Genomic DNA, 18303 nt, shown 5'->3' with positions numbered 1-18303 from the left:
AGTACAATAAAAAAAATTTAAAAAAAAAATTAAAAAAATATTATAGGTCATGGTGGGCAGTTACCGTTTTTCATAAGGCTGTCTTTTCTCTTCCAAGAAAACTTGCTTTTGGTGCCTGGGAGTTTTTGGTAATTACTCTAAGAAACTTTAATATAAATTGATATATTTGTAAAGTGCACTAAAAAAAGGTTAGATTGTTTATTTTAATGGGTATAACAAGGACTTAGAAATAGACAAAGTATTCAGAATTTCTTCTTTAAAGGATCCTATAAAGCAGAAGATAAGGTTATAAAAATATGATAATCTACTATCTCTGGAGTGTATTATTAAATTAAATTTCAATATTTCTTCAAAGAATATACTCTAATTTGTTTAATAATAAATAAGTGTTGATATAAGTATAATAGTCCAAATATTTCCAAAATTTAAAGGTGAATTTGTTCTGACAAAGATTTTTATGTTCTGTCATACGTCAATCTTAAAAGCAAAACCCTTTACAAAATGTTTTATAAAAAAAAAAAAAAAAAGGTAATTTCCAAGACCTTTAGATAACTTACTGATATTAAATTGAGTTAATATCCAAGTTTATACTCTTTTTATGACAGAGAAAAGATACATATTTATATATAGGTCTGCTGATAACTATGTTCATTATTGCCACTTAAAAGGTTGTAGAAAAGACAAAGTTTAAAAAGTTTATAAAAAAGTAGAATTTATTTGATATAATCAAGGTTTTTATCTATCTGGCTAAAAATTTAATAAGTTTATTTATGAAATTTTTAAGAACTTTTAATATCAAATAGCATATACAACAAAGAATTGGGGTCTTTGTGTTAAAATAACAACATTTTCTTTGATTACTAGGTTGAAGAGTTAATTAATTTTTTGTGTAATCTGCCTCAATGACCAGGGTTTGGCCTCTCATTAGAATAAGATTCCTAGTATAAAACATAGCTTCATGGTTTTGAAAAAAATAAGGTTTTTAACTTAAAAATCATTGATTTAAATAACTTATGGTATTGTTTCTTGGTGATCTATAATAAACTACCGACAAGTTTGAAACTTTATGGAAAGTCACAAAGAATTTGTTTCTGTTGCATAAAGAAAAAAATGCTAAAAAGGTTTATTTAATGTGTTATGAATTACATAAAACATGTTGTCAAATCTGGAAAAGTACCAAGTCTCCTTTGAGTTAAAATGTATATATCAGTAATATTTGCCTAATACTAAACAACAAGCACATGATATTATGTAATAATTTTATTGTTTCCATTGCTAACTTAGTTCCAACTTTGTTTCTTTTAAATCTAGCATCATCAAAGCCAATGGTTTTAATTAGGGAATGTATAGCATTTATCTATAGTGGCTTTATTGCCATTCAAATATTTAGCTTAATATATCCTGACTATATAGCACTATGTTTCAAGATTATTATATATTATAGCTGAAGCTCTTTAGAAATGAGGTTAATTATTATGTTTAGAGATATTTTTGTCTAAAGTTTTTATTTGATTTTATTTGGTTTTGCCTTACTTTTGTAGTTAATTCCCATCAAGTCTTTTCACTTTTAAGAATTAATATTATATGTTAACCATAGCCATTTTTAAGGCTGTCATTCACAGATAAATTTTACCTTACTGATTCACTGAAAATGCAATAAAAAGGGACTATATCACTTCAGCCAAAGATTAGACAGGTCCATAAAACAAACAGTAATACACATAACTCAACTAAATGGGCACACCAGCCCAGGGGCAGGGACGAGAAGACAGGAGGGGACAGGAAAGCTAGACGAATAGAAATGGGGAACCCAAGGTTGAGAAGGGGAGAGTGTTGACATGTTGTGGGGTTGGCAGCCAATGCCACAAAACAGTATGTGTATTAATTGTTTAATAAGAAACTAATTTTCTCTGTAAACCTTCATCTAAAGCACAATGAAAAAAATAGACTATATTAAACTTATAAAAAGAACTATAACATCGCAAAGATGGATATAATTGGACTAAATAAAAATTTTTAAAACTCTTGTGTAGAAACTGACAAGGTTTTTCAAGTTGCTGCTGATCCAGAATAGCATGGAATCAAGATTAGCTACACAGACCAAGTAAACTAAGAGAATCACTGTAAGGTTTTAATGAAAATATTTCTAAATATAAGAAACTATTTTTCTTTTCCTTCTTTTCTTTTTTGATGTAAGAATCAGCTTTTGCAGTAACTGATAACATTACATTGATTACAGAATATCCTATAAATTAAAAGATGTTAGGGCTCATGTCAAAATTCTGACTGAAATATATTCAGAAAATGCCACAGATTACAAGAAATGAACACTAAACTATGATGAGAGAAGCAGTTCTTCAAAATGGTCCTCCCTTATGTTGCTTACACCGACTCTAATATTATTAAATATTGTCAATCTTTAATCCAATACTCTAAGGAATGTTTTCACAGGTTAAAACAGTCTATGACAACTAAAAACCAAAATCTCAAAATCTGCCTAATATTGTTCCAGAGTACCAAGTATATTAGAAAAAACATCAGCTAAAAGACTCCCTGGAGCCTCGTTAGAAAAGACCATTACATAGTTTTCCTTGCTAATCCTTGTGCCACTAAATTACAGGGAGTTAAGTTCTGGATACACCTCTTCCAATTAAAGAAGACTATGGCCCTTATTTAGACTGTCCAGCCAACTAAGGGACTCAACTTAAACTCACTTGCCCCGGTGTTAGGAAGCAGACGACTGCAACAGAAGCAGACAGGTCTACCCAAGACCATGGAACAATACTCTATGCAGGCAGCTAAGATTTTGGACTGTGCTTAAAATCTTTCCTTTTCTGTCTATCTTATTTGTTCTTCACCAAGTAGGTCTACTTCTGTGGTAGAATATTTTATATGGGAAGCTTTAAAGTAATTGCTGTTTGTCTAATACTTATAACTTTTAAGATTGCCTTATTTTATCAACTAGGATTTATAGAATGGTGATGTTGGATTAATTATTGTCTTCATTTTTATTGAACTGTATTACCATTGTAGGCTTACATTTAGGTTGCATTATTCCCTTATCAGAAAAATTTCCTAATTATTAATACTATCATGTGAATTTATATAACTTGTTTAGAGCTTGAGTCACTTTTATGCTTGTTCATTCTTAGCATCTTAGTTACTTTTCTGTTAACAATTGTGTTCCATCAACCCTATGATAGTAACTGAAAGGATTTATTTTATATTAGCTATAATTTGTTGCCTTATTGCTTTCGTATTTTACCTTTAGGCAGTATTTTTACATTATAAAGCTTACCTTAAGTATCATCAAAAACTGTTTAGGTACATCCTATACCCCCTATGACTTTACCGTTCCTTTCTAATATCTTCAGTTAGCTATCTAATAGTACAGGTTTTTTATTACAATCTCTGTTGCAAACTGGATTAATTAAATTAATAATAATAGTTTTTATTACTGGAATTATAAAATGTGTCATAAGATGCACCTCTACTGTAGGAACTGATAACTCTGCTTCATCACATGCTCAGAGAATTATGTAGATCAACAATGCATTTGGGAACCCAAAACTAAAAAAGCTTCATGACTTAGATTAGCCATTTAAAAGAAGGTCAGGTTGTTCCTCCAATGAGGCCATACCCCAACCATTCCCCATACCGAGATCACTGAAGATGGCTGCTCAGCCATAGCATGGTGGACTTACCGGAGCTTCCCAGCAACCCAGGTACCAGTGGTACCTGACTATGGAAAAAAGGGGGCTTAACACGAGAAACAAGAAAGATATAAACTACAAAAGTTAAGCCACCACCTGGGAACAGCATACTGACAAATCCATACAGAAGAGAGTATGCCCATAAGTGTGATCAAAGGATGTTCTTCAAAATCTTTGATCAAAAGGGGAGAATGACATGGGATACAAAATCAAAAGAGGCTTATGACCTAAAATAAAATGGCTTAACTAATGTGAAAAGCTCAGTGTGTAACCTTTCACACAGATTCAAACTCTGTTGCTTAGGACCCAATCCTATTATTAAGGCTTTGTGGGTAAGCCAAGACTGAATCCGTAACTAAACCTTATTAAAAACTCTTTGTATTAGATCTCGCCAAGAAATTGCCTGCTCTGGGCAATGTAATGTTTAACAACCTGTTCCCAACAGTAGCTGTCTTGCCATCATCATGCCATTGTTTGTGACCAGTCATGAGATCCCTCCATGAACACGCATCTTGTAATTATGTCTTTTAGCCAATCGATGTATGCTAATTGTATTAACATAACCAATAATGTTAAAGGTCATGCTTTCCCTTCCCCCACATTTGACCGACCTTAATCACTGTAAACTAATCAATTATGTTTGTAGTTCCTCATATGACAGTATAACTATGGTTGATTTTACCCTTTTCTTTGGAATCCATGAGCTTCAGACCCTGAGGTTGTCATGATTCCCTCATTTGAATGATATATTGGCTTCAGTAAATCTCTTTGATTCTGGAGAGTCTTTTCTCTATAATACACTTGTTGAGGCCAAAAATGTCATAGGAAGGAGAAAAGCAGTCTGGGCAGGAACGTTAAACCAATAGCACACGCCCCATTTGTAGGGAATGTGAGCTCAGTGTTGCCAGATGTTCCAGTTTTTCAAGAGGAAATCTAATTTTTTAAGTGAAATCTCTCAATATTTAGATGTTTGCAACCAATTTAAAAAAATTAAAGCTGTCGTGTGATTCAAGCAACACATATAAAATATAGCATACAGCCACGAGTTTGTAAAATGAAAATGTAATTACCAGCATCTTCTCACAAGCCTCTCATTCTTTAATAATTCAAATCTGATTTCTTGAATATTTGAGGTTGCAGGAGAAACAATTTTTTTCTCCAGGTCATTGGGTTTAGTTTTTAGGTGGGTTTGTATTAACACAAAAGTGTGCTGGGCAATACAGCAGACACACTTTGTAGCACTGGTGTTGGAAAACAAGGAGAAGATCCACTTTCTGAGTCAAAGTGCTGAGAGAAATTCTGTCCTGAAAACTGCATACCCTTGCCATTGGCCCAGAGTTTGAAAACTGTTCTAGGCACTGTATATGGGTCATGGTGCTGCAATGTTCTGATGAGTCTTCCCTGGCAGCTTCCCATCCATTGCTCTTACCTTGTCAGATTCTGGTTGTTCTTCCACAGGACTTTGACTGTGATGACAATAAATATAACAACATTGCTGATGAGGATAAGGGTAACAAGTAAGAAGAATGACCACAGCAATGGACTTTGTATATAATTATTGTCTTTTTGAAATGCCAACCAGCAGCTATGGAGAAAAAAGAAATTATTTCAGCAGACCAAGGAAGGTATAAATACTAGTTCCTTATGTCATTAACGTTATGGCTATTCACTCCACTGAAAGACCTGCTAAAGTCAATATCTATTTGCATCCTGTGCATTTGAGATGACTTTCAAGAACCCAACCCACTATAAAAGTGAAGTGGGTTGGTTCTGCCACATTTCTCTATGAGCCAGTATGGGGTAATGGAAAGGACATTTTGAGTCAGGTATGTCCTGAATTTAAGTTGTCAGTCTCTGTCACTTACTAAGTATCTGCCTTTAGGCAAGCTATTATTTTTATTTTATTTTTGAATATGTAACACATCTACATCATTCAAAATGTAAAAAGGTACAAATGGACATAGAGGGGCAAGATTCTCTCCTGCATCCATCCCCAGCCACCCAGTTTCTATCCCCAGCCCAGAATCAATGTTTCTTGTGTATTATTCTAGATTTAGGCTATGCATATGCCAACAAATGAATACTTTTTCCTGATTTTTAAATAAATGATAACATATGGTACATACTTCTATACTTCACATAACAACATATCTTGGAGATCATTATGCATCAGACTATAGTGTCCTCCTTATTTTTTTTAGCTGCATATTATTCCATTGTTTTGATATACAATAACTTATTTAAATAGCCTCCTATTGATGAATTTTTTAAAAAGTAATGTTTAAAAAAAGTTTCAGACATTTAAACTCATTGCATTTGGGTTTTGTTGTTGTTGTTGGTGGTGGTTATGGAGTTTTTTCTCATCTGCGAGGTGAGAATAATAGTAATCATCTGGTATTGTTCAAAGAATTAATTCATTTATTTAAAAGGCATTTATGAAGTATGTTCTGTGTGTCAGCACTGTTCTAGACACCAAGATATTAGCAGTGAACAAAATAGACAAAAATCCCCTTCATAGTGGGTTTATATTGTAGTGGAGAGAAGTAAATACAACAAACAAGTAAATAAAATATGAATTATATCAGATAGTGACAAGTGCTATGGAGAAAAATAAAGCAGGTAGTGAGGGTAGAAATTATAGCGTGTGTGAGTGTGTGTGTGCATATGTGTAGGAGGTGTCTCATTTTCAATAGGAAAAGCTTCATGGGAAAAAGTGATATTTGAGCAAAGGCCTGAAGTAGAGAAGAGGAAAGGCATTGCAGGCAGTGGGAATAGCAAGTGCAAAGACCTTGAGGTGAGAGCTTAACAGTAAAGAGATCAGCATGGCTGGAACAAAGTAATTGGATGGAGTTTGTGGAAAAATGCAGATTATGTAGGGGACTTGTAGGCAATTGCTTGTACTCTGGGCAAAATAGAAGACATGATATGATCTGTCTTGAGTTTTAAAAATGAGATGTGAGGAGGACAAACGCAGAAGTAGGAAACAAGCTAGGAGTCTATTGCAAAAATCCAGGTGGCCTGGACCAGGAGATGAGATGTTAAGAAATAGTCTGATTCCAGAGACACAAGGAAAATATTAGCCCAAGAGACAAAAAGGGCCACATAAACCAGAGACTCCATCAACCTGAGATCAGAAGAACTAGATGGTACCCAGCTATCACCAATGACCTCCCTGACAGGGAACACAACAGAGAGTCCCAGATGGAGCAGGAGAAAGTGGGGTGCAGAACTCAAATTCCAGTAAAAAGACCAGACTTAATGGTTTGACTGAGACTGGAGGGACCTCGGAAGACATGGCCCTGGACTTTCTGTTAGCCCAAAACTAAAACCATTCCCGAGACCAACTCTTCAGACAAAGATTAGACTGGACTGTGGGACAATAAAATGATACTCCTGAAGAGTGTGCTTCTTAGCTCAAGTAGACACATGAGACTAAACGGGCAGCTCCTGTCCAGAGGCCAGATGAGAAGGCAGAAAGGGACAGGAGCTGGTTGAATGGACGTGGGAAATCCGAGGTGGAAAGGAGTAGTGTGCTGTCACAGTATAGAGAGAGCAACTAGGGTCGCATAACAAAGTGTGTATAAATTTTTGTATGAGAAACTAACTTGAATTATAAACTTTCACTTAAAGCACAGTTAAAACAAAGAAACAAATAGTTTGATTCCAGATATATTTAAAAGTAAAGTAGAGGCTTTTTGGTTGATTGGATATGGATGTGGGAGAGTTAAGAGTGACTCGAAAGTCTTTGGCTTGAGCACCTAAAAGGATGAAATTACCATTAACAAAGATGGAGAAGCAGGTTTGTGAGGGAAGGTCAGGAGTTTGCTGGAGACATGTTACGACTAAGATTTCAATTAGACAGTAAAGGGAGATATCAGATAGGCAGTTAGGTTAACAAAACAACAAAGCTCTGGCACACATTTGATCTTCAATTAGTGTTTGCTTTCTTTCCCCTGTAGGTAAAACACCATTATTATACATGCAAAGGATTTCTAAATCACTTTGTATTGGAATGTTGCGGTAATTAAAATTATCAGAAATCATATTCTTAATCTGAAAGACCTTGGAGGAAACTGGACTGATGTTGGTCTCTGTAATAAATTAGTAAGTGAAAAGGCGCCCCTCTATCCTATAACATAGAATAGGCCCAACCCTAAATAAAATGGTGAGAGCAAAGTTTGCCTTCAGGACTGCTAGCCTCCCTTTCCTTTCATCTGTAACTGTAAGATCTGTAACCCTCCTGCCATCCCCCACCTCCCACCCTATACACAGAAGAAATAGAGGGTCTCTTGGCTAAAAATTTAATGAAATCCTGCTGAGAGGTACTTTCAAAACTCTGGAAGCCTCTTTGCGTGGCTAAGTAAGTGGCCATCAGAATTTATAAATGGAAAAGATGGACCCATTTCTTATCCAAGCAGCTTTGAGGATCACAGTTTAAAAGCAGAAGAAAGGTAGAGAAAGAGACTGAATAATCTTTGCTCATGACATACCAATTGTATTGGGTAGAGGCAGACTTGTACATTATGGGGCAATTAGAAAAGTAGTTATCTTTATCTGTGTCAATCTAGAGTTTAAACTTTAGACAAAACAATTTCTGAGAATTACAGTTGGTGCAGATGTGTGGTTGTGTGCTCGTGTGTGTCTGTAAGATTCCACAGTTACCTCACACAGATGAGGAAACCTGAAAAGGAAATGGGCTGGGATACCCATGTCCATCAGGAAGTATGCAGTAGGAGGGCCCCTTGTACTATCTTCTGGGCTGCTTGGAGTGATAAGGGCCACAAGAGGTTGTCATTCTGGATTTGGTCCTATGACACCCCCTCCCTTAGTTATTCTGAATTGAATAACTCAGGTTTTGGGAAATACACTGCTATGAAGAGGAATGAATCCTACAGTGAGACCAACCCTTGTAGAGATGGAATGGGATTTCTGGAAATGAGATTGGAGAGTCATATGGCCAATGTTGATCTGACAGCTACAGTGCTGAGATTAGGGGTGCATTATAGCTGGATCTTAGATGAAGTGCTTAACTCCTTAGTGATTTTTGCCATGGAACATGGTAAATTACAGCTTTAGGTATACAGCATACACTTGAAAATTTTTCCCTTCATATATTATAATTCCCTGTGGTTGCCTCAGCCCTTCAGGAAAGGCTGAAACTGCCTATATGGTGGTGGTACAGAGAATCAGGGGATAGAGTATTAAAGGGGAGTGTGGCCTGCCCTGCGTTCACCTCTTAACTGGGCCCACATAGAGATAGCAGCACATCAAGGAAAGTTGGTCAGCATTCAGGCATGACCAGCAGAGCTGGGAGCAGTAGGGGAGAGCATGGGCTATTGAGGAGCAACTGCTGAGAGGAAATTCAGGAAAACCAGAAGTAATCCCTCCTCTTTCTCAATATATCCTGCAGAAATGTGACCCTTGATGTGTGTGTGTTGTGTGGGAAGTGGAGGGATTAGGGGATAGAAGGTTGGGGGACAGAGATTAGAAGGAGGAAGAGAGGGGGTAGAAAGTCAGGGCAAAGGGGTTGGAAGATGGGAGAGAAAGGGTTAGAAGGTATGGGAACAAGAGCCCAAGATGAGGTTGATACTCATGTTGCACATCCTTTCCTTTTACCCAACTTTTCTTATTATCAGTCACCTACTGTCTTCCCTTTGCTAGGAAAGGACATCATGTTTGGTAAAGTAAAGTTTCAGCAAAAATGAGGAAAATCCTCAGTGAGATGGATTGACCCAACTGCTACAACAATGGACTTGAGCATACACCAATAATCATGAAGATGGCACTGGACCAGACAACATTTTGTTCTGTTATACCTAAGGTCACCATGACTCAGAACAGACTCAACAGCAACTAACAAGTGTCTTCCCCAATATCTAATACTGTACCCATGAAAGGATCTGCTCTCAATTATTTATAGCTCAGTGTGAATAAACTTAAGTCAGTAGGCTTCTGTCTTAGGCTGGGTTCTCTAGAGAAGTAATACCAGTGAAAATGTATACATATATATATATATAGAGAGAGAGATTTATATCAAGGAAACGGCTCACACGGTTGTAGAGACTGGAAAGTCCCAAGTTTGTGGGTCAGGCTGAAGGCTTCTCCTGATTCTCATTGCTGCAGGGGCTGACAAACCCAAGATCGGCAGGTCAGACAGCAAGCCTCTGGCTCACAGGCTGAGGAGGCCAATGAATCCCAAGATCCACAGGTAGCTGCTAGCACAAGTCCCAAGAACAGGAGATCCAATGGTGAACCACACATAGGATCCAGAGCGAGTAAAAGCCAGCGAGCTTTGCCAGGAAGTCCACATATATTAGATGCAGGCCACCCCCCTTAGGAAACTCCCTTTCAATTGATTGGCTGTTCATAGCCGATCTCATCATTACATCATTACCTAACTGCCAAACTACATCATAACTGCCAAACCACATCATAACTGCCAAACCACTGAGAATCATGGCCCAACCAAGTTCATACACAACCTTAACCATCACAGCCACCCTTTGTCAACACAGCACCTGTATACATCTCCCTAAACTGTACACAATCTCCAAATAAAGAAAATTATAAAGTCCAATTTTCCTAAATTCAAACTTCATACATTCCATGTTCTGATTATTAATAGATGTTTGCAGCTATTTGTTCTCATTTTGAGTCACTTCAGCAAATGAAGGTCCTGAAGGCTTGACTTCGTCTAGGTCATTAAGGCTGACTCTGCTTTGAGGAGGGAGCTCTTCTCCAGTCTTATTTTGAGTGCCTTCCAACCTGAGGGGCTCATCTTTCAGCACTATATCAGACAATGTTCCGCTGCTATTCATAAGGTTTTCACTGGCCAGCTTTTCCAGAAGTAGACCACCAGGTCCTTCTTCCCAGTGTTTCTTAGCCTGGAAGCCCCACAGAAACCTCTCCACCAAAGGTGACACTGCTGGTATTTGAATTACCGGCGGCATAGCTTCCAAGTATCACAGCAACATGCAAGCCACCAAAGTATGACAAACTGACAAATGCATGGTGGTTATGAAATGGAATGCATAAAGATAGATATCTTAGGCATTAGTGAGCTGAAATGGACTGATATTGGTCATTTTGAATCAGACAATTGTATGGTCTACTATGCTAGGAACGACAAATTGAAGAGAAATGGCGTTGCATTCACTCTCAAAAAGAATATCTCATATCTCAAGATATATCCTGAAGTACAATGCTGTCAGTGATAGGATAATATCTATACGCCTACAAGGAAGGCCAGGTAATATGACTATTATTCAAATTTACGCATCAACCATTAATGCCAAAGAAGAGGAAATTGAAGATTTTTATCAATTTCTGTGGTCCAAAATTGACCAAACATGCAATCAAGATGCATTGATAATTACTAGTGATTGGAATGTGAAAGTTGGAAACAAAGAAGGATCTATAGTAGGAAAATATGGCCTTGGTGATAGAAACGATGCCGGAGATAGCACAATAGAATTTTGCAAGACCAATGACTCATTCATTGCAAATACTTTTTTTCAACAAAATAAATGCGACTATACACATGGACTTCACCAGACAGAAAACACAGGGATCAAAATGACTATACCTGTGGAAAGAGATGATAGAAAAGCTCAATATCAATCAGTCAGAACAAAGACAGGGGCCACCTGCAGAACAGATCATCAATTGCTCATATGCAAGTTCAAGCTGAAGCTGAAGAAAATTGAAACAAGCCCACAAGAGCCAAAATATGACCTTGAGTATAGCCCACCTGAATTTGGAGACCATCCCAAGAATAGATTTGAAGCATTGAACACTAAGGACCGAAGACCAGATGAGTTGCAGGATGACATCAAGGACTTCATACATGAAGAAAGCTAAAGGTCATTAAAAAGAGAGGAAAGAAAGGAAAGACCAAAATGAATGTCAGAAGAGACTCTGAAACTTAACTTGAACGTAGAGTAGCTAAAGCAAATGGAAGAAAAGATGAAGTAAAAGAACCGAACAGAAGATCTCAAAGGGCAGCTTGAGAAGACAAAGTAAAGTACTATAATGAAATGTGCAAAGACCTGGAGTTAGAAAACCAAAAGGGAAGAACACACTTGGCATTTCTCAAGCTGAAAGAATCAAAGAAAAATTCAAGCCTTGAGTTGCAATACTGAAGGATTCTATGGGCAAAATATTGAAAGATGCAGGAAGCATCAAAATAAGAAGGAAGGAATATACAGACTCAGTGTACCAAAAAGAATTGGTCTATGTTCAACTATTTCAGGAGGTAGCATATGATCAAGAGCCGATGATACTGAAGGAAAAAGTTCAAGCTGCACTAAAGGCATTGGTGAAAGGCAAGGCCTCAGGAAATGATGATATACCAATTGAGATATTTCAACAAACGGATGCAACCCTGGAGGAACTCACTCGTCTATGCCAAGAATTCGGAAGACAGCTATCTGGACTGGAAGAGAGCCATATTTGTGCCTATTCCAAAGAAAGATTATCCAACAGAATGTGGAAATTATCAAACAATATAATTAATATCACATGCAAGTGAAATTTTGCTGAAGATAATTCAAAAATGGTTGCAGCAGTACATTGATAAGAAACTGCAGAAATACAAGCCAGATTCAGAAGAGGACGTGGAATGAGGGATATCATTGCTGATGTCAGACAGATCCTGGCTGAAAGCAGAGAATACCAGGAAGATGTTTACCTGTGTTTTATTGACTATGCAAAGGCATTCGACTGTGTAGGTCATAACAAATGATGGATAACATTACAAAGAATAGGAATTCCAGAACACTTAATTGTGCTCATGTGGAACATGTACATAGACCAAGAGGCAGTTGTTCGAAAAGTACAAGGGGATACTGCATGGTTTAAAATCAGGAAAGGTATGCATCAGGGTTGTATCCTTTCCCCATACTTATTCAATCTGTATGCTGAGCAAATATTCCAACAAGCCTACCTATATGAAGAAGAATTCAGCATCAGTATTAGAGGAAAACTCATTAACAATCTGTGATATATAAATGACACAACCTTGCTTGCTAAAAGCAAAGAGGTCTTGAAGCACTTACTGATGAAGATCAAAGACTACAGCCTTCAGGATAGATTACACTTCAACATAAACAAAACAAAAATCCTCATAGCTGGACCAATAAACAACATCACAATAAGTGGAGAAAATATTGAAGCTGTCAAGGATTTCATTTTATTGGATCCACAACCAATGAACATGGAAACAGCAGTCAAGAAATCAAACTACATATTGCATTGGGCCAATCTGCTGTAAAAGACCTCTTTAAAGTGTTGAAAAGCAAAGATGTCACTTTGAGGACTAAGGTGCGCCTGACCCAAAATCATAGTGTTTTCGGTCGCCTCATATGCATGTGAAAGCTGGACAATGAATAAGTATAACCGAACAAGAACTGATGCCTTTGAATTATGGTGTTGGTGAAGAATGTTGAAAATACTATGGACTAACAGACGGACGAACAAATCTGTCTTGGAAGAAGTACAGCCAGAGTGCTCCTTGGAAACGAGGATGGCAAGACTTCATCTCACGTACTTTGGACGTGTTATCAGGAGGGACCAGTCCCTAGAGAGGGACATCATGCTTAGTAAAGTAGAGGGTCAGTGAAAAAGAGGAAGACCCTCAGCGAGATGGACTGGCACGGTGGCTGCAACAATAGGCTCAAACATAGCAATGATTGTGTGGATGGTGCAAGACCGGGCAGTGTCTCCTTCTGTTAAACATAGGGTCAGTATGATTCAGAACCAAACTACTGCACCTAACAACAACATAAAGTCATACTTGTTCCTAACATGATACAACTAACATGCTTACAACCAAAAACACACTAGCCCTATCTACATTTTGTATTTTATAAAAGAAGAAAACAAAAATATTTAATGCACACATATATGGAAGAAATATAACAATTACAGTCCTTGTTTCTACAACTGGTCACATGGTCTTAGCTGGTATTTAGAACTACTTTCTTCCACCACCCATTCCATATTTCCTTTACTCTCAGCAAGCACCTCAGCTGGTCATGGTTCTTTGCCTGGTGGAGTGACTCAAACCTTCATTACTGAAGAGCCTTGGCCATTAGTAATTATGTTGGAATTGAGTTGCAGTAGTTTTCCATTGACTTTACTCACAGGGCATAGTAGTACTAAGAAACGTCCTAAAAAATATCCTGTATTCCAGACATACTCTTCTTTACTTCCAATATGCAACATCAATCCAATTTCCCCTTGGTAGACAGGATCAATCAAACCAGCCAATACGGTAACTCCCTTCTTTCCCTGTTGTTCCAGAGGCATGAGAAGCCCAAAGTGGCCGGGTGACATTATTAACTTCCAGTTCAATGAAATCTGTGTTGTGTCTCCTAGTGGGAGCATTGTTCCCTTTGGAACTAAGACCTCTAGACAGGCAGAGCATAGGGTTGCAGGGACAGGAAGCAAAAATTTTGCAAGTGGGTCACTAGGGGCAATAGTGAGTGGTGCCACTCTTATTTCCACCCCTTGATTCCTGGACCCATGAATCCTGGCTATGGGAGAAATAGCACCGGATACTGGATGCTGGTTTAGAGCATATACAGCCTCCTAGAGAACACTGCTCCAACCGTGCAAGGTATTACCACCTAGCTGGCACTGTAATTGGGTCTTTTGAAGGCAATTCCATCGTTTTATCAAGTCAGCTGCTTCAGAATGATGGGGAACATGGTAAGACCAGTGAATTTCATAAGCATGGGCCCACTGCCGGAATTCATTTGCTGTGAAGTGAGTCCCTTGATCTGAGGCAATGCTGTGTAGGATACCATGATGGTGGATAGGGCATTCTGTAAGTCCACAGATGGTAGTTTTGGCAGAAGCACTGCATGCAGGGAAAGCAAGTCTGTATCCAGAGTAAGTGTCAATTACAGTAAGAACAAAACGCTGCCTTTTCCATAATGGAAGCAGTCCAATGTAATCAACCTGCCACTAGGTTGCTGGCTGATCACCTCTAGGAATGGTGCCATATTGGAGATTCAGTGTTGGTCTCTGCCGCTGGCAGATTGGGCACTCAGCAGTGGCTGTAGCCAAGTCGGCCTTGGTGAGTGGAAGTCCATGTTGCTGAGCCCATGCATAACCTCCATCCCTGCTACCATGGCCACTTTGTTCATGAGCCCACTGGGCAATAATGGGAGTGAGTGGGGAAACAGGATAACTGGTTTCCACAGAATTCGTCATTCTATCCACTGGCCTCTTAAACTCCTTGTCTGCTGAGGTCACCTTTTGGTAAGCATTCACATGAGAAAAATATCTTCACTTATTTGGCCCATTCAGAGAGGTCTATCCACATACTTCTTTCCCATACCTTCTTGTCACCAATTTCTAATCATGTTCCTTCCAAGTCCCTGATCATACAGCCAAACCTTTGGCCACAGCCCACGAATCAGTATAAAATTGCACATCTGGCCCTTTCTCTTTCTAATCAAAGTGAACAACCAGGTGTACTGCTTAAATTTCTGCCCATTCAGAGGATTTCCCTTCACCACTGTCCTTTGGTGAGGTCCCAGCAAAGGGCTGTAGTGCTGCCAATGTCTATCTTCAAGTGGTGCCTGCATATCACACAGAACAATCTGCAAACCATGGAGGAGTTTTCTCTTCCTGAGTCAATTGTTCACAAGGAACTCCCCATGAGGCCATAGGTGCAGATTGGGAGAGGGCAGATAACGTGACAGGAGTGGAGACATGGGCATTTGGGCCACTTCCTCATGCAACTTACTTGTGCCTTCAGGTCCTGCTCAAGCCCAATCTTGTATATATCATTTCTATTTAATGACGGAGTGCTGCTGTTCACGTCTGACTTTATGGCTCTGTGGGTCAGACAACACCCAGTTCATGATGGGCAGCTCAGACTGCATAGTGACTTGGTGACCCATGGTTAAGAGTTCAGTCTCTACCAAGCAAGGCCCAGTAACAAGCCAAAAGCTGTTTCTAAAATGAGAGTAGTTATCTGCAGAGTATGGTAGGGGTTTGCTCCAAGGGTCTGTGCTGTGATTCACCAATAGGGGCCCGTCAAAGACTCCAAACACCATCTCTATCTGCCACTGATATTTCAAGCACCATTCGATCAGCCAGATCATATGGCCCAAGTGGCAGAGTGGCTTGAACAATAGACTGAACTTGTTGTATATCATTCTCTTTGTCTCGGCCCCACTCAAAAATATCAGCTTTTCAAGTCACTTGATACATAGACCAGAGTAGCACACACAAACGAGGGATATGTTGCCTGCAAAATCCAAAGAGGCACACCAGGCATTGTGCCTCTTTTTTAGTTTTGGGAGGGGCCGGATGCAGTAAATTATCCTTCACTTTAGGAGGAATATCTCGACAAGGCCCATACCACTGAACCCCTAGAAAGAACCCCTAGAAATTTCACTGAGGTGGAAAATGTCTGAATTTTTTTGTCAGATTGATTTCTCACCCTCTAGCATGCAAATGGGGCCCTGGTGGTGCAGTGGGTAAGAGCTACAGCGAGTTATAGCTACTAACCAAAAGGTCAGCCATTCGAATCCATCAGCTGCTCCTTGGGGTAGTTCTATGGGGCAGTTCTACTCTGTCCTATAGAGTCGCTATTAGTCAGAATCAATTCGATGGCAATAGGTTTTTGTATTTGGGTTTTTTTTGTTGTTGTTTTTTAGCACGCAAATGTTTCTCTTGAACTACTCTCAGTACCAAATGTCCTAGGCCAGGTTCTTTAGAGAAGCAAAATCAGTGCAATGTATATATAGATAGAGAGATTTATATCAAAGAAATAATATGGGTTGTAGAGTCCCACATGTGTGGGTCAGGCTGGAAGCTTCTCCTGACTCACATAGCTACAGGAACTGATGAACCCAAGATAGGCAGGTAAGCTACTAACTCAAATCCCAAGAACCAGAGGTTAGATGATGAACCAGATGCAGGATCCAGAGTGAGCAAAAGCCAGCAAGCTTTTCCAGAAAGTCCACATATATTGGATGCAGGCCACGGCCCCAAGGAAACTCCCTTTCAATTGATTGCCTGCTCATAGCAGATCTCATCATGGAGGTGATTATATCATTACATAGTCACCAAACTACATCATCACTGTCATACCAGTGAGAATCATGGCCCAGCCAAATTGACACTCACCTTTACCATCACAGCTTCTTTCTCCTGAAGGCTTTTACAGGAGTGGCTCTAACCCTGTGCCTTTTTCAAGGTAGGAAAATAATAATGCAATCTGAAGTGTATTACTTCTCCCAAGGGACAATTTCATCTTACCCTTTATCTCTACTTGTGGAATTAAAAATTTAGAACCACATTAAAAGATATTTAGCCATAATTTAACAGAGATAAAGCAGTACCTGGGACTATCTGGCTCCTGAAATCAAGCCAAGCAAGCAGCCCCCATTCTACCACATGATCAGCCCTGGGAAAGAGATAAGTACCCTGCCAACACCACAAACTTCTCCTGGTAAACTTGCATATTTCCAAGAGTTTTGTTTTTCTTTGGGTTGATTTTGGACTTCAGGTAAAATCTGGGGTTAAGAATGGTTGGGATGTCTAAAAGGAGAAGCAAGGAGGAAGTTCAAGAGCGGTTGCCATTTGGTAGCAGAACTACATGGAAAGAGTTGAGCCTCAGTTCAGCTCGGCTTGCGTCACTTTCCTCCCACATAAAAAGCAAACAGCATACAATCAGGTGCTTTTGTTATTAACAGTTAATTATTCATACCGGAGTCACAGGAAGAATTTATGTGTGATAAATCATCATGAAATAATCATTACAATCATATCAATATAGAATTGGTTCATGCAAGTGAGACATATAGATAGTGCTCTTCTGCTTATGAAATGTTTCGTGCTTATTTGACCCCTCGCAGTGAGCACAGAGCATGTGTTACTATTGTCATTATCCCGATTGAGAAATGATGAGATAACTCAGATAAGGGGTTACCAAGGATCATGCTTACTCTGTTATGTGATTTCCAGACTTAATAAAAGAAGATAAACTTAATATTTAAAAGTTCATATATATAACTTCAGAAGGTAATTACTCACTTTACAAAAGGATTTATCATAGGACATTTTCATGTTAACACATTTAAAAGGTAATGTGCTCTTTGAGAATGTGAAATACCCATGACTAAATATGACAATTATAAAATGAGATAAAGTATTCATACAGTTACACTTGGCTTCAACATCACTGAATAGTTACACTCTTATGTCAAGAAATGGAGATTTTAAAAAATATAAACTCACATTTCTTCTTGCCGGTAGATTAACTCCCATTGTGAATCGTCCCCATTCACAGAATAAATTATTCCCACGGTCATACCCACAACTATAGCCGGGAATCCTACATGATAAAGAGAAACAAGGAATGAATAATTTACCCATGTCTTGGGATTTGTTATAGAAGACCATGAATGAATTATACATCAGAGCCTTTTCAGGATGTATTGTACTTTCCACAATGGACAATATGCTAAATGATCCTAAAGATTTAGGTCAACAGTGGATATAATTTTCCTCTAAGTGTTTTCTTTTTCCTTTTGGTGTTTGTTCTACATACCAATCCTATACCGTTCCT

The 18303-nt window shown here is 38.5% G+C and overlaps 1 protein-coding gene across 1 annotated transcript in view; it reads right to left on the bottom strand.

The window, feature by feature from the left end:
* Positions 1-18303, bottom strand: part of ADGRG7 (adhesion G protein-coupled receptor G7) — a 118954-nt gene that overhangs the window by 16940 nt on the left and 83711 nt on the right. The window contains exons 13-14 of the mRNA XM_004378165.2: positions 17973-18069; positions 5143-5298 (exon numbers count right to left, since the gene is read on the bottom strand). Of these exons, the coding sequence (XP_004378222.1) occupies positions 5143-5298; positions 17973-18069 (253 nt within the window). The remainder of the gene's footprint in view (positions 1-5142; positions 5299-17972; positions 18070-18303) is intronic.

Source organism: Trichechus manatus, unplaced genomic scaffold (genome assembly GCF_000243295.1).
Source record: "Trichechus manatus latirostris isolate Lorelei unplaced genomic scaffold, TriManLat1.0 scaffold00055, whole genome shotgun sequence".
Taxonomy (NCBI): Eukaryota; Metazoa; Chordata; class Mammalia; order Sirenia; family Trichechidae; genus Trichechus; species Trichechus manatus.
The sequence above is the reverse complement of the archived record's forward strand: the minus strand, read 5'-3'. Positions and strand labels throughout refer to the sequence as shown.